At 40.4% G+C, this 22124-nt stretch overlaps 1 protein-coding gene across 3 annotated transcripts in view; it reads left to right on the top strand.

The window, feature by feature from the left end:
- LOC133619687 (phospholipid-transporting ATPase ID-like) overlaps positions 1-22124 on the top strand; it is a 98180-nt gene that overhangs the window by 57011 nt on the left and 19045 nt on the right. For all 3 annotated transcript variants that reach the window (XR_009817456.2, XM_061980904.2, XM_061980905.2), the window contains 5 exons: positions 3075-3186; positions 7420-7525; positions 7617-7767; positions 16159-16342; positions 18127-18350. Coding sequence is in view for 2 of the 3 variants with exons in the window: in XM_061980904.2 (XP_061836888.2) it covers positions 3075-3186; positions 7420-7525; positions 7617-7767; positions 16159-16342; positions 18127-18350 (777 nt within the window). In the remaining variant the exon portion in view is untranslated. The remainder of the gene's footprint in view (positions 1-3074; positions 3187-7419; positions 7526-7616; positions 7768-16158; positions 16343-18126; positions 18351-22124) is intronic.

The following is a 22124-nucleotide window of genomic DNA, read 5'->3' on the forward strand; positions in this document are numbered from 1 at the left end:
TTTCCCGGTAGAACAGGAAGCGCTTCTTCTTCTACGCAAGCAACCGCCAAGGTAAGCACCCGCCCCCATAGAACAGGAAGCGCTTCTTCTTCTACTGTAAGCAACCACCCGCCCGCGTAGAAGAAGAAAAAGCGCGCGGATATACCGTACGTTTCATTTCCTTTGTGTGTTTACATCTGTAAAGACCACAAAATGGCTCCTACTAAGCGTCAGGGATCCGGTTCATGAAAAGACGCAATCTCTCCATCCGCACACGGATTACTATTTCACAGCAACTGATATTCCTGTGGATACAACGGGAGCACGTACGGTGAATATTCGCACCACAGGGAATGAGAAGTCATCCTTCACTGTGGTTCTAGCTTGCCATGCTAATGGCCAGAAACTTCCACCCATGGTGATATTCAAAAGGAAGACCTTGCCAAAAGAGACCTTTCCAGCCGGCGTCATCATAAAAGCTAACTCGAAGGGATGGATGAAGAAAAGATGAGCGAGTGGTTAAGGTAAGTTTAAGTTTACGCGAAGAGGTAATTAAAAAAAAAAATTTTTTAAATGCGCGAGGCTATTTATAGCACCGCTGCCAAGCACGAGGCACCTGTTGCCCATTGTTTCCAAACGAGCGAACGATCATGGAATCAGCCGGAGAAAAATCGCAGAACGAGTCTTAAACCGAAAAGAAAACCGCAGTCATTCCGTGAAGAATATTCAAAAGCCTATCCGGGAATAATTATCCGTTCCAAAAAGGGGTGAAAACTACGCGAATTGCACCTTGTGCAGACAAGATTTTTCGATCGGACACGGAGGAATTAGCGATGTAAAAGACCACGTCGGGACAAAAAAACACAAGTCTAATGCCGTTGCTAAATTTGGATTTTAGCCACAAAAAGGTAATGACAGCAATGTTATCTATTGGAATTGTTTAGTACTGTTATACTGTTAAAAGTGTTTATACTATTTATGCTTTCAAGTCCAAGTTGAAGAAATCTTGTTAAATGTTGACAGCATAACTACCAAAATACAGAAGTATGTCCTTCATATTTTTGCAGAGCTATTTCTGTTGAAAAGTTCAAATGATTACATTAGAGATGTGATGTGCCACTTTTCAAGTGTCTGATGGCTTCAATTAATTTTCATGAATTTTTCATATTTTTGAATTCTTTTGAAAGGCTTACAAAAAAACGACATTTGAATTGTAATTCCATGCTATTGACAGGACTATTAATTTTAATGAAGTTAGCTTACCATGTTTACAGTATGATAATTGTGATAGAAATATGAATTTTAGGCACAGAATATTTTTTACAATTGAACAAGGCAGTAGATTATACAAGCTTGGACAGAAAGTTAATAATGACACCAATTTTTTTTTTAAATGGAATTGTTTAGTACTGTTTTACCATTTGTTTACTGTAAAAAGTGTTTATACTGTTTATACTTTCAATTAACAAATTGAAGTCTTGTGAAAGGTTGACAGGATAACTGGCATTAACTGTCAAAATAATTTCAAACTATTGAAGTTAGCTTACAGAATAAACATGTCAATCAACCCATATGATTTTTGCAGTAATATTTTTGTTTTGAAAAGTCACTGTGACTGATAGAAAAGTGATGGTTTTAGCAACATTTTAACCTGTCTGAAGGCTAATAATCATTTTGTCCTGGACCTACCGGGGCCTGTGGCCCCTGGACCCTGGCTACTAGGTTTTTCTGATTTCAAAAGTTGGCAGGTATGTCAAAGACTTATTTGGAACATCCCACAGGTGAACGGGCTAATTGGGAACAGGTGGGTGCCATGATTGGGTATAAAAGCAGCTTCCATGAAATGCTCAGTCATTCACAAACAAGGACGGGGCGAGGGTCACCACTTTGTCAACAAATGTGTGAGCAAATTGTTTAAGAACAACATTTCTCAACCAGCTATTGCAAGGAAGTTCAGGGATTTCACCATCTACAGTCTGTAATATCATCAAAAGGTTCAGAGAATCTGGAGAAATCACTGCACGTAAGCTGCAGTGCCCGTACTGCATCAAAAAAACGACATCAGTGTGTAAAGGATATCGCCACATGAGCTCAGGAACACTTCAGAAAACCACTGTCAGTAACTACAGTCGGTCGCTACATCTGTAAGTGCAAGTTAAAACTCTTCAATGCGAAGCCAAAGCCATTTATCAACAACACCCAGAGACGCCGCCGGCTTCGCTGGGCCCGAGCTCATCTAAGATGGACCGATGCAAAGTGTTAAAGTGTTCTTTGGTCTGACGAGTCCACATTTCAAATCGTTTTTGGAAACTGCGGACGTCGTGTCCTCCGGACCAAAAAGGAAAAGAATCATCCGGATTGTTCTAGGCGCAAAGTGTAAAAGGCAGCATCTGTGATGGTATGGGGGTGTATTAGTGCCCAAGACATGGGTAACTTACACATCTGTGAAGGCACCATTAATGCTGAAAGGTACATACAGGTTTTGGAGCAACATATGTTGTCATCCAAGCAACGTTATCGTGGACGCCCCTGCTTATTTCAGCAATACAATGCCAAGCCACACGTTACAACAGCGTGGCTTCGTAGTGAAAGAGTGGGGGTACTAGACTGGCCTGCCTGTAGTCCAGAACTGTCTCCCATTGTAAATGTGTGGTGCATTATGAAGCCTAAAATACCACAACGGAGACCCCCGAACTTAAGCTGCACATCAAGCAAGAATGGGAAATAATTCCACTTCAAAAATATGTCTCGTCAGTTCCCAAACCTTTACTGAGTGTTGTTAAAAGGAAAGACCATGTAAGACAGTGGTAAAAATGCCCCTGTGACAACTTTTTGCAATGTGTTGCTGCCATTAAATTCTAAGTTAATGATTATTTCCAAAAAATAATTAAGTTCCTCAGTTCGAACGTTAAATATCTTGTCTTTGCAGTCTATTCAATTGAATATAAGTTGAAAAAGATTTGCAAATCATTGTATTCCCTTTTTATTTAAGAATTACTAACTTCACTGCTAACTTCACTGATGACTTATTTATTGTTTTGACGTACAAATCCTAGTATTATGCATACTTGTAATTCTATTAATATGTGATTTAGCTTCTGGGAGCAACGGCTGTAGAAGACAAGTTGCAGGATGGAGTCCCACAGACCATAGAGCAGCTGGCTAAGGCTGACATCAAAATGTGGGTGTTGACCGGAGATAAACAAGGTTGGTATTCATCACTTTTACGTTGTAAGATATTGTTTTGCGATTTTGGTCCGTATTTTATCAATAGTCTTATTAATGAGTACAAAACCCTAAATAGGTACGGTAGGTAGGTAGTAGAGATGCGCGGTTTGCGGGCACAACCGCGGAGTCCGCGGATCGGGCGGATGAAATAAAAAAAAATTAGATTTTATCCGCGGGTCGGGTCGGGTCGGGTCGGGTTGGGTCGGGCGGTTGAAATAAAAAAAAATTAGATTTTAAATAGATTCAGGCGGGTGGCAGTTAAACCAATTGGGAAATATATATACATAGTTAAATGTTGTTACCCACATACGAAAAACGAGCAGGCACCTGCAGCATATGCCACAACAGAAGAAAAAAAAGAAAAAGAGATGGACATTTTTACGGAGCGTAGAAGGGACGCCTCGCCGGGGTCCGGGACCGAGGCCCCTTCCCCCGAGAGGGCCCCACCGGGAGCCGTAGCTGAGGCGATCCGCGAGAAGGGCCCGATGCACTTCCAGGGTCACCACCGCGCCTACCGCACCGACACCCCGCCTCGTCCGCCTTCGCCGCGGCCGGCGTCACGCGCAGCAGGTAAGCAGCTTACCTGCCCGCCACCCCCGTGGCCGGGGGCTCGTAACAGGGGTCACTCCGCGCGCTCCGCCCGCGCAGCTTACCTGCCCGCCACCCCTGTTGCCGGGGGCGCGTAACAGGGGTCACTCCGCGCGCAGTGCGCTCACGAAAGGGGTGGGGCTCACCCTGGTTGATATAGACAGCAGGACGGTGGCCATGGAAGTCGGAACCCGCTAAGGAGTGTGTAACAACCCACCTGCCGAATCAACTAGCCCTGAAAATGGATGGCGCTGGAGCGTCGGGCCCATACCCGGCCGTCGCCGGCAGCGAGACGCGCTTGGAGGTGCGCTCAGAGCGGCTCCCATATGATTGCGCACTGGTGTGCGTCTGGGTCGTGACAGCGTGGCACGCGCATGTCTGTGCTGCATTGGATCAGTCTCCTTTCTTTAACAGGCAAAAGCTTTATAACCTTACTAATGCCTTGCATCGTCTATATTAGATATATAACAACGGGCGGGTGCGGGCGGATGCGGTTCTGATTAAATGTTACATCGGGTGGATGGCGGATGGTTGACGAATTTCTGATGCGGTTGCGGATGAAATAATTGCCTATCCGCGCATCTCTAGAGCGCAGTAAGTGGCTGATCCATTGGCGGTCCCGTCTTGTCTCCCTGTAACGTACGTCTGCTCTTAGTGGGACTGTGCCCAAAATGTCATTTCAGTTCTTATGGTAAAGAATGGACCATAATAAAGCATCCTGAATTATTTAGGTACACTTAGGAAAATTCCGCCTCTGAAAAATAAGCAGTGCTTTCGTTTTTTGGAATATCTAGAAATAGTCCATCCATCCATTCATTTTCTACCGCTTCCATCCATCCATCCATCTTCTTCCGCTTATCCGAGGTCGGGTCGCGGGGGCAGCAGCCTAAGCAGGGAAGCCCAGACTCCCTCTCCCCAGCCACTTCGTCCAGCTCTTCCTTTGGGACCCCGAGGCGTTCCCAGGCCAGCCGGGAGACATAGTCTTCCCAACGTGTCCTGGGTCTTCCCCGCGGCCTCCTACCGGTCGGACGTGCCCTAAACACCTCCCTAGGGAGGCGCTCGGGTGGCATCCTGACCAGATGCCCGAACCACCTCATCTGGCTCCTCTCGATGTGGAGGAGCAGCGGCTTTACTTTGAGCTCCCCCCGGATGACAGAGCTTCTCACCCTATCTCTAAGGGAGAGCCCCGCCACTCGGTGGAGGAAACTCATTTCGGCCGCTTGTACCCGTGATCTTGTCCTTTCGGTCATAACCCAAAGCTCATGACCATAGGTGAGGATGGGAACGTAGATCGACCGGTAAATTGAGAGCTTTGCCTTCCGGCTCAGCTCCTTCTTCACCACAACAGATCGATACAGCGTCCGCATTACTGAAGACGCCGCACCGATCCGCCTGTCGATCTCACCATCCACTCTTCCCTCACTCGTGAACAAGACTCCGAGGTACTTGAACTCCTCCACTTGGGGCAGGGTCTCCTCCCCAACCCGGAGATGGCACTCCACCCTTTTCCGGGCGAGAACCATGGACTCGGACTTGGAGGTGCTGATTCTCATCCCAGTCGCTTCACACTCGGCTGCGAACCGATCCAGCGAGAGCTGAAGATCCTGGCCAGATGAAGCCATCAGGACCACATCATCTGCAAAAAGCAGAGACCTAATCCTGCAGCCACCAAACCGGATCCCCTCAACGCCTTGACTGCGCCTAGAAATTCTGTCCATAAAAGTTCAGAACAGAATGGGTGACAAAGGGCAGCCTTGGCGGAGTCCAACCCTCACTGGAAACGTGTCCGACTTACTGCCGGCAATGCGGACCAAGCTCTGACACTGATCATACAGGGAGCGGACCGCCAAAATCAGACAGTCCGATACCCCATACTCTCTGAGCACTCCCCACAGGACTTCCCGAGGGACACGGTCGAATGCCTTCTCCAAGTCCACAAAACACATGTAGACTGGTTGGGCAAACTCCCATGCACCCTCAAGGACCCTGCCGAGAGTATAGAGCTGGTCCACAGTTCCACGACCAGGACGAAAACCCCACTGTTCCTCCTGAATCCGAGGTTCGACTATCCGGCGTAGCCTCCTCTCCAGTACACCTGAATAGACCTTACCGGGAAGGCTGAGGAGTGTGATCCCACGATAGTTAGAACACACCCTCCGGTTCCCCTTCTTAAAGAGAGGAACCACCACCCCGGTCTGCCAATCCAGAGGTACCGCCCCCGATGTCCACGCGATGCTGCAGAGTCTTGTCAACCAAGACAGCCCCACAGCATCCAGAGCCTTAAGGAACTCCGGGCGGATCTCATCCACCCCCGGGGCCCTGCCACCGAGGAGCTTTTTAACTACTACCGGTCACTCAATGTAACACAAAGTTTTTGTGATAACTTAGAAACAATTATTCTAACAACTTCCATAAAAAACATACCGTATTTTCCGCACCATAAGGCGCCCTGGGTTAAAAGCCGCGCCTTCAATGAACGGCATATTTCAAAACTTTGTCCACCAATAAGCCGCCCGGTGTTGTAAGCCGCATCTAACTGCGCTAAAGGAATGTCAAAAAAACAGTCAGATAGGTCAGTCAAACTTTAATAATATATTAAAAACCAGCGTTCTAACAACTCTGTTCACTCCCAAAATGTACGCAAATGTGCAATCACAAACATACGTATATCAACATGGACAGAGCTGCGTGAAAAAAGCCACCCGGCCTCTTCGCGTAAACTTAAACTTACCTTAACCACTCGCTCATCTTTTCTTCATCCATCCCTTCGAGTTAGCTTTTTATGATGACGCCGGCTGGAAAGGTCTCTTTTGGCAAGGTCTTCCTTTTGAATATCACCATGGGTGGAAGTTTCTGGCCATTAGCATGGCAAGCTAGAACCACAGTGAAGGATGACTTCTCATTCCCTGTGGTGCGAATATTCACCGTACGTGCTCCCGTTGTATCCACAGTGCGTTTCACAGGAATATCAGTTGCTGTGAAATTGTAATCCGTGTGCGGATGGAGAGATTGCGTCTTTTCATGAACCGGATCCCTGACGCTTAGTAGGAGCCATTTTGTGGTCTTTACAGATGTAAACACACAAAGGAAATGAAACGTACGGTATATCCGCGCGCTTATTCTTCTTCTACCCGGGCGGGTGGTTGCTTACAGTAGAAGAAGAAGCGCTTCCTGTTTTATGGGGGCGGGTGCTTACCTTGGCGGTTGCTTGCGTAGAAGAAGAAGCGCTTCCTGTTCTACCGGGAAAAAAGATGGCGGCTGTTTACCGAAGTTGCCAGATCGAAACTTTATGAAAATGAATCGTAATATTAATCCATATATAAAGCGCACCGGGTTAAAAGCCGCACTGTCAGCTTTTGAGTAAATTTGTGGTTTTTAGGTGCGGCTAATAGTGCGGAAAATACGGTATATACATATTACAATATACATCTTGAGACTAGCAACAGAGGGGAGGGAGTGGGGGGGCCACGGTGGCAGGCTGCAGCTCTTCAGGCACTGCCAAGCCGTCCATCACCCGTAAGGGATTCGCGTATACATAAATAGTTTTAAAGAGCGTTACTTGACAATCTTGTTTTAATCTGCTGATCAATGACTCACTTTGACAAATGCAATCTTCGTCACCAGAGACGGCCGAGAACATCGGCTACTCCTGCAACATGCTGCGAGAGGAAATGAAGGACGTGTTTGTGGTGTCTGCAAATACATCAGAAGGAGTCAAACGAGAGCTACAGTGATTCTTGATTTTTAAAGCCCTAAATTGTCTGTCAGCATAATGCACTCCACGAGTCATACTCTCCATTTTCTGCTTTGTTTTTCTCCAGGAGTGCCAGAAGGAAAATGTGTCCCACGGCGGCCGAGGAACCGAAGGTGACCAAAGCTCGTGCAGGCCTCTTCTGGCTTCAGAAGACAGAAATTGTGCATGATGACAACGTGGACGGAGAATATGCTCTTGTTATAAATGGACACAGTCTGGTAAGAATATATAATATTTTTTGATTATGCTAATTATTCATCTAAATCAGGGTTCTCAAACTCAATTTACCTAGGGGGCGCTGGAGGTGGAGTTGGGGGTGAGGCTGGGCTGCACTTCAGAACCGATATTTGTATTTTATTTGTTAAGTACTTCTACCAGCAGCTATAGTGAGCCTGCGCTATTGTAGGCCTTAAGTTGAAGGGGCTCTTTGCAACTTTTTCAAAGTTTGTCATGTCTGTGTGATCAAGTTTTATTTTTGGACTTTTTGTGCACTTTTGTTTTGTTTTGTTACCCATTAGTTTCACCTGTCATGTCACGCACCTGTTTTGAGTCACGCACCTGTTGTTAATCATGTCCATAGTATTTAAGTTCATTCATTTTCTGTTGTTCGTCCTGACGACCTCACACCACATTTATGCTCTGTCCATTCCTCTCAGATCCTGCTTCATGTCCCTTGTCAAAGTAAGTTTTGGTTCCATGTTTATAGTCTTTTTGTTTTTCATAGTTTGTTCTCCGCCACTGTGCGTGCTTTTCATTTGTATTTTTTGCTATAGTCTTTTGGTTTCATAGTTTATTCTCCGCCACTGTGCGCGTTTTTGTTTGATCCTTTTTTTGTATTTATAGTTAAAAAAATATAAATCATGTACCTTCATTCCCGTCTCGCCCGTGCCAACTTTCCGTTGCAGCCCGGAAAAGCACACACTTCGGACCAAGTCATGACAGTAGGTCGTCAGCAAGACAAACTGAAAAACACTGAACTTAAATACTATGGACATGATTAACAACAGGTGCGTGACTCGAAACAGGTGCGTGACATGACAGGTGAAACTAATGGGTAACTATGGTGACAAAACAAAACAAAAGTGCACAAAAAGTCCAAAACTTTGTGCACTTTTGTTTTGTTTTGTCACCATAGTTACCCATTAGTTTCACCTGTCATGTCACGCACCTGTTTTGAGTCACGCACCTGTTGTTAATCATGTCCATAGTATTTAAGTTCATTCATTTTCTGTTGTTCGTCCTGACGACCTCACACCACATTTATGCTCTGTCCATTCCTCTAAGATCCTGCTTCATGTCCCTTGTCAAAGTAAGTTTTGGTTCCATGTTTATAGTCTTTTTGTTTTTCATAGTTTGTTCTCCGCCACTGTGCGTGCTTTTCATTTGTATTTTTTGCTATAGTCTTTTGGTTTCATCGTTTATTCTCCGCCACTGTGCGCGTTTTTGTTTGATCCTTTTTTTGTATTTATAGTTAAAAAAATAAATCATGTACCTTCATTCCCGTCTCGCCCATGCCAACTTTCCGTTGCAGCCCGGAAAAGCACACACCCCGGACCAAGACATGACACTAGGTCGTCAGCAAGACAAACTGAAAAACACTGAACTTAAATACTATGGACATGATTAACAACAGGTGCGTGACTCAAAACAGGTGCGTGACATGACAGGTGAAACTAATGGGTAACTATGGTGACAAAACAAAACAAAAGTGCACAAAAAGTCCAAAACTTTGTGCACTTTTGTTTTGTTTTGTCACCATAGTTACCCATTAGTTTCACCTGTCATGTCACGCACCTGTTTTGAGTCACGCACCTGTTGTTAATCATGTCCATAGTATTTAAGTTCATTCATTTTCTGTTGTTCGTCCTGACGACCTCACACCACATTTATGCTCTGTCCATTCCTCTCAGATCCTGCTTCATGTCCCTTGTCAAAGTAAGTTTTGGTTCCATGTTTATAGTCTTTTTGTTTTTCATAGTTTGTTCTCCGCCACTGTGCGTGCTTTTCATTTGTATTTTTTGCTATGGTCTTTTGGTTTCATCGTTTATTCTCCGCCACTGTGCGCGTTTTTGTTTGATCCTTTTTTTGTATTTATAGTTAAAAAAAATAAATCATGTACCTTCATTCCCGTCTCGCCCGTGCCAACTTTCCGTTGCAGCCCAGAAAAGCACACACCCCGGACTAAGTCATGACAGTAGGTCGTCAGCAAGACAAACTGAAAAACACTGAACTTAAATACTATGGACATGATTAACAACAGGTGCGTGACTCAAAACAGGTGCGTGACATGACAGGTGAAACTAATGGGTAACTATGGTGACAAAACAAAACAAAAGTGCACAAAAAGTCCAAAACTTTGTGCACTTTTGTTTTGTGCACAAAAGTGCACAAAAAGTCCAAAACTTTGTGCACTTTTGTTTTGTTTTGTCACCATAGTTACCCATTAGTTTCACCTGTCATGTCACGCACCTGTTTTGAGTCACGCACCTGTTGTTAATCATGTCCATAGTATTTAAGTTCATTCGTTTTCTGTTGTTCGTCCTGACGACCTCACACCACATTTATGCTCTGTCCATTCCTCTCAGATCCTGCTTCATGTCCCTTGTCAAAGTAAGTTTTGGTTCCATGTTTATAGTCTTTTTGTTTTTCATAGTTTGTTCTCCGCCACTGTGCGTGCTTTTCATTTGTATTTTTTGCTATAGTCTTTTGGTTTCATAGTTTATTCTCCGCCACTGTGCGCGTTTTTGTTTGATCCTTTTTTTGTATTTATAGTTAAAAAAATAAATCATGTACCTTCATTCCCGTCTCGCCCGTGCCAACTTTCCGTTGCAGCCCGGAAAAGCACACACCCCGGACCAAGTCATGACAGTAGGTCGTCAGCAAGACAAACTGAAAAACACTGAACTTAAATACTATGGACATGATTAACAACAGGTGCGTGGCTCAAAACAGGTGCGTGACATGACAGGTGAAACTAATGGGTAACTATGGTGACAAAACAAAACAAAAGTGCACAAAAAGTCCAAAAATAAAACCTGATCACACAGACATGACAAAGTTACATTTTTCAAAGCAAAAAATATAACAAGAACACCATCGGTTACCATTAGAGATGTCCGATAATGGCTTTTTTGCCGATATCCGATATTCCGATATTGTCCAACTCTTAATTACCAATTCCGATATCAAGCGATACCGATATATACAGTCGTGGAATGATTATTATTATGCCTAATTTTGTTGTGATGCCCCGCTGGATGCATTAAACAATGTAACAAGGTTTTCCAAAATAAATCAACTCAAGTTATGGAAAAAAATGGCAACATGGCACTGCCATATTTATTACTGAAGTCACAAAGTGCTTTATTTTTTTTTAACATGCCTCAAAACAGCAGCTTGGAATTTGGGACATGAGGAGGTTGAGGTGGTGGGGGTAGCGGGGGGTGTATATTGTGGCGTCCCGGAAGAGTTAGTGCTGCAAGGGCTTCTGGGTATTTGTTCTGTTGTGTTTATGTTGTGTTACGGTGCGGATGTTCTCCCGAAATGTGTTTGTCATTCTTGTTTGGTGTGGGTTCACAGTGTGGCGCATATTTGTAACAGTGTTAAAGTTGTTTATACGGCCACCCTCAGTGTGACCTGTATGCCTGTTGACCAAGTATGCATTGCATTCAATTGTGTGTGTGAAAAGCCGTAGATATTATGTGATTGGACAGGGCCTTTAAGGCAGGGGTGCTCATTACGTCGATCGCGAGCTACCGGTCGATCTCGGAGGGTGTGTCAGTCGATCACCAGCCAGGCATTAAAAAAAATAGTCCTAAAAATGAGCGATCATAAATCTTCACTATGACGTCACTTTCGTCACTTGATTGACATTCACGGCATCCGAGGGTCTTCTGAGATGACGCTGGCTGCTGCCAGCTCATTAAAATTACCGACCGGAAGGCGAGAAACACTTTATTTCAACAGACTCTGGCGCCGTACCTGTCGTCAAAACTCCAAAGACCGACTGCACAGTTGCGCTAACAAAAGAGTCTCAGAAAGCTGGCGTGCACAAGCTAGCAAGCTACGGAGTTTGCCGACAATGTATTTCTTGTAAAGTGTATACAAAGGAGTACGGAAGCTGGACAAATAAGATGCCAAAAACCAACCACTTTCATGTGGTATTGGACAGAAAGGAGGACTTTTTTTCTCCTCCATTCGAAAATGCGGACGTTATCATCACCACTGTCTGATTCCAATCAATGCAAGTCATCAGAATCAGGTAATACACCAACTTATATTCTTGTCTTCATGAAAGAAAGCTATCTATATGTGTTAAACATGCCTGTATTATCTTTAAACACCTTTAACGTATTAATGATATTAACTATATGTATTAAACATCCTTGTATTATCATTAAACACCTTTAACTTGTTAACAATATTAACTATATGTGTTAAACATGCTTGTATTGTCTTTAAACACCTTTAACTTGTTAACAATATTAACTATATGTATTAAACATGCTTGCATTATCTTTAAACACCTTTAACTTGTTAACAATATTAACTATATGTATTAAACATACCTGCGATGAGTTGGCGACTTGTCCAGGGTGTACCCCGCCTTCCGCCCGATTGTAGCTGAGATAGGCTCCAGCGCCCCCCGCGACCCCAAAGGGAATAAGCGGTAGAAAATGGATGGGATGGATATTAAACATACTTGTATTATCATTAAACACCTTTAATTTATTAACAATATTAACTATATGTGTTAAACATGCTTGCATTATCATTAAACACCTTTAACTTGTTAACAAAAACATATATTTCATAAATAAGTAAATATAAATTATATATATGAATGAGGTAGATCCCCACGACTTTATCAATTGAAAAGTAGCTCGCCTGCAGAAAAAGTGTGAGCACCCCTGCTTTAAGGTTTATTGGCGCTCTGTACTTCTCCCTACGTCCGTGTACCACTCCGTACAGCGGCGTTTTAAAAAAGTCATACATTTTACTTTTTTAAAACCGATACCGATAATTTCCGATATTACATTTTAAAGCATTTATCGGCCGATAATATCGGCAGTCCGATATTATCGGACATCTCTAGTTTACAACATATAGTGTTTAATGGTGGCCAAATATCAAATGTCATCTCTAGTTACCATTATTGGTTTAACAAGACACATTTGTGTTAGCGCCATCTAGAAATCTGTGTAAATGTTGCAAACAGCCCCTTTAAGTCATTTCAAATGTCTAATTACATGTAAAAAATAAAATAAAATAAATAAATTTAATTATTTATTTGATAGGGAAATCATAATACAGGTACTGAGAAACAGACACTTTTTTCCGGCCCCCACCCCAAAAAAAATAAAATAATAATAATAAATTAAAAAATATATGTATATTTCAGTCACAGTGGGTGGAAAGGTACTGCCTTCCTCTTCACCACAAGCAAATAGAAAATCAAACAAATTGACTAAAAAAATAAAAATAAAATAAAAAACATACAGAGAAGTTCAGTTCAGTTCAGTTTCAGTTTATTCGAAACATGCATAAGATACAATGTGACGCATCACATTATTCCACTAGTTTCATTACAGCACGTCCGAAAAGGAGTAGCAAGAAGCTGAGCTTATTTAATTCTACCCCTTTTCATACCATAGCAATTTTTTTTCTTTGTTCTCTGTAACAGAACAGTGAACAAATAAATAAATACTATACCATAGTAAGTAAACAAATATTAAATACATAAATAATATTTGTCTCAATAAAAAAATCAAGATGTTCATCATAATTCTTGTTCTGTGTACTTTGTGAACACTTGTAGTTTGAACAGAACTGAATCATATTGCTGCTTTGTGTCATTTATTTGCTTAATCCATTCCATCATTTAATTCCACATACTGATATGCTAAAGGTTTTAAGTGTTGTACGAGCATACAAATGTTTTAAATTAGATTTTCCTCTAAGGTTACCCGTATTTTCCGCACTATTAGCCGCACCTAAAAACCACAAATTTACTCAAAAGCTGACAGTGCAGCTTATAACCCGGTGCGCTTTATATATGGATTAATATTAAGATTCATTTTCATAAAGTTTCGGTCTCGCAACTACGGTAAACAGCCGCCATCTTTTTTCCCCGTAGAAGAGGAAGTGCTTCTTCTTCTACGCAAGCAACCGCCAAGGTAAGCACCCGCCCCCATAGAACAGGAAGCGCTTCTTCTTCTACTGTAAGCAACCACCCGCCCGCGTAGAAGAAGAAGAAGCGCGCGGATATTACGTTTCATTTCCTTTGTGTGTTTACATCTGTAAAGACCACAAAATGGCGACAGGTTTCCGGTTCATGAAAAGACGCAATCTCTCCATCCGCACACGGACTACTATTTCACAGCAACTGCCTAAAGACTTTCAAGAAAAGCTGGCTACTTTCCGTGCATATTGTAAAAACAAGATGGCTGAAAAAAAGATCCGGCCAGAGAACATTATCAACATGGACGAGGTTCCACTGACTTTTGATATTCCTGTGAACCGCACTGTGGATACAACGGGAGCACGTACGGTGAATATTCGCACCACAGGGAATGAGAAGTCATCCTTCACTGTGGTTCTAGCTTGCCATGCTAATGGCCAGAAACTTCCACCCATGGTGATATTCAAAAGGAAGACCTTGCCAAAAGAGACCTTTCCAGCCGGCGTCATCATAAAAGCTAACTCGAAGGGATGGATGGATGAAGAAAAGATGAGCGAGTGGTTAAGGTAAGTTTACGCGAAGAGGCCGGGTGGCTTTTTTCACGCAGCTCCGTCCATGTTGATATACGACTCCATGCGCGCCCACATCACGCTGGTTTTTAATATATTATTAAAGTTTGACTGACCTATCTGACTGTTTTTTTGATATCCCTTTAGCGCAGTTAGATGCAGCTTACAACACGGGGCGGCTTATAGGTGGACAAAGTTTTGAAATATGCCGTTCATTGAAGGCGCGGCTTATAACCCAGGGCGCCTTATGGTGCGGAAAATACGGTATATGTCTCCTCTTTTGTTGAGAAGAATTGTTGTACATTCTTGGCTAGCAGGCTCTACCTCCTTATAAAATCCTCTCAAAAATCCTGAATCCAGACGTTGGTCCGCATCAGTCCCACAATGTAGTCACTTGTTCCTTGTTCCATTTCGAACATTTGCTGAAAATAAGCATGTAATCTTTTGAGCTATCTATAGCGAAATGAAACAAACGCAGTGAACCAGCCAGTCATCCCCTGTCTTTGTCCCTGTGGGAGGAGATGAGGATGATAGCATACAAACACACTTGTCCCATTTCAGACATTTCCTGCAAATTTCATGAAAATCAGTGTCAGGTTCAAACACTGATGACATTTATTAAACAGACAAGAAGCAAGGAACCATGCAGAGACAGAGTTCAATTTAGCTCATGAGGAGAACGCATGGAGCTGCACACTTAGTCACAGTCTCGCCCTACGCTTTAAAGTACAGCTCCCGCGTCCCTCTATTTATTCAGGAGTTCCCTAGTCAACATCACTGAGGCCACCTCTAAAAGGAGTGGTCACAGTAGAAGCATTTAAGTCCCATCTTAAAACTCATTTGTATACTCTAGCCTTTAAATAGCCCCCCTGTTAGACCAGTTGATCTGCCGTTTCTTTTCTTTTCTCCTCTGCTCCCCTGTTCCTTGTGGAAGGGGGGGCACAGGTCCGGTGGCCATGGACGAAGTGCTGGCTGTCCAGAGTCGGGACCCGGGGTGGACCGCTCGCCTGTGCATTGGCTGGGAACATCTCTGCGCTGCTGACCCGTCTCCGCTCGGGATGGTGTCCTGCTGGCCCCACTATGGACTGGACTCTTACTATTATGTTGGATCCACTATGGACTGGACTCTTACTATTATGTTGGATCCACTATGGACTGGACTCTTACTATTATGTTGGATCCACTATGGACTGGACTCTCACAATATTATGTCAGACCCACTCGACATCCATTGTTTTCGGTCTCCCCTAGAGGGGGGGGGGTTACCCACATATGCGGTCCTCTCCAAGGTTTCTCATAGTCATTCACATCGACGTCCCACTGGGGTGAGTTTTTCCTTGCCCTTATGTGGGCTTTGTACCGAGGATGTCGTTGTGGCTTGTGCAGCCCTTTGAGACACTTGTGATTTAGGGCTATATAAATAAACATTGATTGATTGATTGATTGATATCATGCAAAGCAGGTCCAGTACGCACAATACGTGACAGAATGTGCTGGGGGGGCCTTTTGATTTCGCCTTGTCTCTGCTTCGTCTGCATGCTGTCGTCTTATCTTCGTTGAGGTCCTTGAAGTCCTTGGCTGTTAGCGGGCTAAAACAAAGATAATATCTGCGGCTGAGGCCACCCCTCAGACTAGAAGATTTGTCCTTGCACAGAAAGGAAAAATACAGCTAATATATATACATGATTATTCTAACAATCAGCCAATAACCTATCCTTTTATACACTGTTGTTATTTTCTAACTAATAGACGGACTGACTGACCACAGGTAACTACTAGTTGCCCAGGGTACGGGGGCCACAAAGTTTGAGACGCCTGGCCTAAATGTTTTGTTGCGATATCTTCCATTTCATCCTCAGGCCTTCGCTTTGGAGAAAGACTTGGAGCTGGAACTGTTGAGGACAGCATGCATGTGCCAAACAGTGATTTGCTGCAGGGTCACGCCCCTACAGAAAGCCCAGGTGGTGGAACTGGTGAAGAAATATAAACAGGCAGTGACTTTGGCCATTGGGGACGGGGCCAACGATGTCAGCATGATCAAAGGTAATTTCACAGTCACGTGACCATCTTAGAGTCCAACTGTCCTTACTCAGAGGTGGGTAGAGTAGCCAGAAATTGTACTCAAGTAAGAGTACTGTTACTTTAGAGATTTATTACTCAAGTAAAAGTAAGGAGTAGTCACCCAAATATTTACTTGAGTAAAAGTAAAAAGTATGTTGTGAAAAAACTACTCAAGTACTGAGTAACTGATGAGTAACATATACACACATATCATATATATATATATATATATATATATGTATGTGTGGGAAAAAAAATCACAAGACTATTTCATCTCTACAGGCCTGTTTCATGAGGGGGGTACCCTCAATCATCAGGAGATCTCCTGATGATTGAGGGTACCCCCCCTCATGAAACAGGCCTGTAGAGATGAAATAGTCTTGTGATTTTTTTTCCCACACATACATATATTGCGCTCTACTATGGTATCGAGCACTATTTTTTGGATAACCTTATTAAGACATATATATATATATATATATATATATATATATATATATATATATATATATATATATATATATATATATATATATATATATATATATATATATATATACACACATACATATATATATATATATATATATACATACACACATATATATATATATATATATATATATATATATATATATATATATATATATACACACACATACATATATATATATATACACACATTTATATATATACACATTATATATATATATATATATATATATATATACACATATATATATATATATATATATATATATATATACACATATATATACAGTATATAATTTATATGTATTTATTTTGCCGTTTTTGTTTACATGTTAAAGGTGTTTTAATGAATATACATGCATGTTCAACACATATAGATTCCTTTCTTTCATGAAGACAAGAATATAAGTTGGTGTATTACCTGATTCTGATGACTTGCATTGATTGGAATCAGACAGTAGTGATGATAACGTCCACGTTTTCAAATGGAGGAGAAAAAAAGTTCCTCCTTTCTGTCTAATACCACATGAAAGTGGTTGGTTTTTGGCATCTTATTTGTCCAGCTTCCATATTCGTTTTTTATACACTTTACAAGAAATACATTGGCGGCAAACTCCGTAGCTTGCTAGCTTGTTTGCGCTGGCTTTCGGAGACTCTTGTTTTGAAAGCGCAGGCGCGATGGAGCGGAACTTTTATTGTGAAGACAGGAACTGTGCAGTCAAGTCTTTAGGCTTTTGACGGGATGTACGGTTGAAATAAAAAAAATGGTCTTTTTTTCCTTCACACTTTTGATTGATTGATTGGAACTTGTATTAGTAGATTGCACAGTACAGTACATATTCCGTACAATTGACCACTAAATGGTAACACCCCGATACGTTTTTCAACTTGTTTAAGTCAGGTCATGTGACCGCCTGGCTCTGTTTGATTGGTCCAACGTCACCAGTGACTGCATCTGATTGGTGGAACGAAGTGAAACGTCACCAGTAAGGCAGGCACTTTGAAGGTCTGTCTGACAGACCAAAACAAACAAAGCGTGCATTAACAGATGGATCAAAATTAGTAGCGAGTAGCGAGCTGAATGTAGATAAAAGTAGCGGAGTAAAAGTAGCGTTTCTTCTCTATAAATATACTCAAGTAAAAGTAAAAGTATGTTGCATTAAAACTACTCTTAGAAGTACAATTTATCCAAAAAGTTACTCAAGTAGATGTAACGGAGTAAATGTAGCGCGTTACTAACCCACCTCTGTCCTTACTCCCTGTTTGTCCATCAGCCGCACATATCGGTGTTGGCATCAGCGGCCAGGAGGGCATGCAGGCTGTCCTGTCCAGCGATTACTCCTTCGCCCAGTTCCGGTACCTGCAGCGCCTCCTGCTGGTGCACGGGCGCTGGTCCTACCTGCGCATGTGCAAGTTTCTCCAGTATTTCTTTTACAAGAACTTCACCTTCACCTTCGTGCATTTCTGGTATGCATTCTTCTGCGGGTTCTCGGCACAGGTAAGGAATACTGAAGATCTCTAACCCTTGGTGATGGCTGTTCAAATGTACATTTACTATTTCATTTTAATCTTCTTCTATCATGATGATAATATTGATAAACATAACAACATATTTAACTCAGATCAGAGTGATGATATCACTGAGGATCCCACACTCTGTTGATTCCAGTCATCATATCTGCTATTCGCTAGTGATTGGTCCGTCGAGCTCATAGAGCGAAACCCTGTGTCGGTGCGCTTACCGCTTTTAGAAAGTCACGTGACCGATCATGAGCTGTTTTTGGTCACGTGACCGATACGCCAACTGTGTCGCACTGACGCCTCCTCTGTGCCCTGCGAGCGGCTCTTTTCTACAGCCGGAGAAATAATAACTAAGAAGAGAAAGTGTCTAAAATTGAATACGTTGGAAAAACTGTTTTTTTTAAAAATAAAAAATGTGTAAAAAAATAATAATAATTTCCCAGTCCACAAGCATCCTCATCCACAACACGTTCTCTTAGATTTCCATGTTATGATACATGTTCACACTATTTATTGACTGTATCTAAAAAAGATTAAAAAATATATATTTTTATTTAAATGAAGTTATGAAATAATCCTAAATGAAATACAATGACTTGGTTTATATTATTGTATATACTAGGTCAGGGGTCGGCCCTAGTGGCTCTCTGGAGCTTTTTCAAAAATGTATAAAAAAATGGAAACAAATAATAATTTTGTGTTAATATGGTTTCTGTAGGAGGACAAACATGAGACAAACCTCCCTAATTGTTATAAAGCACACTGTTTATATTAAACATGCTTCACTGATTCGAGTATTTGGCGAGTGCCGTTTTGTCCTACTAATTTTGGCGGTCCTTGAACTCACCGTAGTTTGTTTACATGTATAACTTTCTCCGACTTTCTAGGACGTGTTCTATGCCACTTCTTTTTCTGTCTCATTTTGTCCACCAAACTTTGAACGTTGTACATGAAGGGTGAGTTTTGTTGATGTTATTGACTTGTGTGGAGTGCTAATCAGACATATTTGGTCACTGCATGACTGCAAGCTAATCGATGCTAACATGCTATTTAGGCTAGCTATATGTACATATTGCATCATTATGCCTCATTTGTAGCTATATTTCAGCTCATTTAGTTTCCTTTAAGTCCTCTTAATTCAATTTATATCTCATGACACACTATCTGTATGTAATATGGCTTTTAATTTTTTGCGGCTCCAGACAGATTTGTTTTTGTATTTTTGGTCCAATATGGCTCTTTCAACATTTTGGGTTGCCGACCCCTGGACTAGGTCATCAAATCAGTGTCAGTTGAGTCGGTCCATAGGTTGCCTGTAGGGATTTTTAATGTCCAGCAGATGTCAGTATTTAGTGACACAGTATCGACACAGTATCAATACAGTTTTGCAATGTGTCGAAACGCTTCATGACGCCTCATCAACCCATCACTAGTGCACACTAGTGATGGGTCCGGCAACACCGATGCATCGGCGCATGCGTCGAGCTCATAGAGCGAAACCCTGTGTCGGTGCGCTTACCGCTTTTAGAAAGTCACGTGACCGATCATGAGCTGTTTTGGTCACGTGACCGATAAATGATGAAAAAAACACTTAATTGAACGGTTTAAAAGAGGAGAAAACACGAAAAAAATAAAAATAAAATTTTGAAACATAGTTTATCTTCAATTTCGACTCTTTAAAATTCAAAATTCAACCGACAAAAAGGAGAAAAACTAGCTAATTTGAATCTTTTTGAAAAAATTAAAAAAAGAATTTATGGAACATCATTAGTAATTTTTCCTGATTAAGATACATTTTAGAATTTTGATGACATGTTTTAAATTGGTTAAAATCCAATCTGCACTTTGTTAGAATATTTAACAAATTGGACCAAGCTATATTTCTAACAAAGACAAATCAGTATTTCTTCTAGATTTTCCAGAACAAAATTTTTTAAAAGAAATTCAAAATACTTTGAAATAAGATTTAAATTTGATTCTACAGATTTTCTAGATTTGCCAGAATATTTTTTTTGAATTTTAATCATAGTAAGTTTGAAGAAATATTAAAAAATATTCTTCGTCGAAAAAACAGAAGCTAAAATATTTATTATTCTTTACAATGAAAAAAAAAATAAAATTACATTGACTTAAATTGTCAGGAAAGAAGAGGAAGAAATTTAAAAGGTAAAAAGGTATATTTGTTTAAAAATCCTAAAATCATTTTTAAGGTTGTATTTTTTTCTCTAAAATTGTATTTCTTATCTTTTCTACAGCCGGAGAAATAATAACTAAGAAGAGAAATCGTCTAAAAATGTAATACGTCGGACAAACTTTTTTCTTTTTTTCTTTTTATAAAAATGTGTAAAAAAAATAAAATTAAAAAAATTCCCAGTCCATGGAACATCATTAGTAATTTTTCCTGATTAAGATACATTTTAGAATTTTGATGACATGTTTTAAATTGGTTAAAATCCAATCTGCACTTTGTTAGAATATTTAACAAATTGGACCAAGCTATATTTCTAACAAAGACAAATCAGTATTTCTTCTAGATTTTCCAGAACAAAATTTTTTAAAAGAAATTCAAAATACTTTGAAATAAGATTTAAATTTGATTCTACAGATTTTCTAGATTTGCCAGAATATTTTTTTTGAATTTTAATCATAGTAAGTTTGAAGAAATATTAAAAAATATTCTTCGTCGAAAAAACAGAAGCTAAAATATTTATTATTCTTTACAATGAAAAAAAAAAAAAAAATTACATTGACTTAAATTGTCAGGAAAGAAGAGGAAGAAATTTAAAAGGTAAAAAGGTATATTTGTTTAAAAATCCTAAAATCATTTTTAAGGTTGTATTTTTTTCTCTAAAATTGTATTATGTCTTATCTTTTCTACAGCCGGAGAAATAATAACCAAGAAGAGAAATCGTCTAAAATGTAATACGTCGGACAAACTTTTTTCTTTTTTTCTTTTTATAAAAATGTGTAAAAAAAATAAAATTAAAAAAATTCCCAGTCCATGGAACATCATTAGTAATTTTTCCTGATTAAGATACATTTTAGAATTTTGATGACATGTTTTAAATTGGTTAAAATCCAATCTGCACTTTGTTAGAATATTTAACAAATGGGACCAAGCTATATTTCTAACAAAGACAAATCAGTATTTCTTCTAGATTTTCCAGAACAAAATTTTTTAAAAGAAATTCAAAATACTTTGAAATAAGATTTAAATTTGATTCTACAGATTTTCTAGATTTGCCAGAATATTTTTTTTGAATTTTAATCATAGTAAGTTTGAAGAAATATTAAAAAATATTCTTCGTCGAAAAAACAGAAGCTAAAATATTTATTATTCTTTACAATGAAAAAAAAACAAAAATTACATTGACTTAAATTGTCAGGAAAGAAGAGGAAGAAATTTAAAAGGTAAAAAGGTATATTTGTTTAAAAATCCTAAAATCATTTTTAAGGTTGTATTTTTTTCTCTAAAATTGTATTATGTCTTATCTTTTCTACAGCCGGAGAAATAATAACCAAGAAGAGAAATCGTCTAAAATGTAATACGTCGGACAAACTTTTTTCTTTTTTTCTTTTTATAAAAATGTGTAAAAAAAATAAAATTAAAAAAATTCCCAGTCCATGGAACATCATTAGTAATTTTTCCTGATTAAGATACATTTTAGAATTTTGATGACATGTTTTAAATTGGTTAAAATCCAATCTGCACTTTGTTAGAATATTTAACAAATTGGACCAAGCTATATTT

Source organism: Nerophis lumbriciformis, linkage group LG20 (assembly GCF_033978685.3).
Source record: "Nerophis lumbriciformis linkage group LG20, RoL_Nlum_v2.1, whole genome shotgun sequence".
Taxonomy (NCBI): domain Eukaryota; kingdom Metazoa; phylum Chordata; class Actinopteri; order Syngnathiformes; family Syngnathidae; genus Nerophis; species Nerophis lumbriciformis.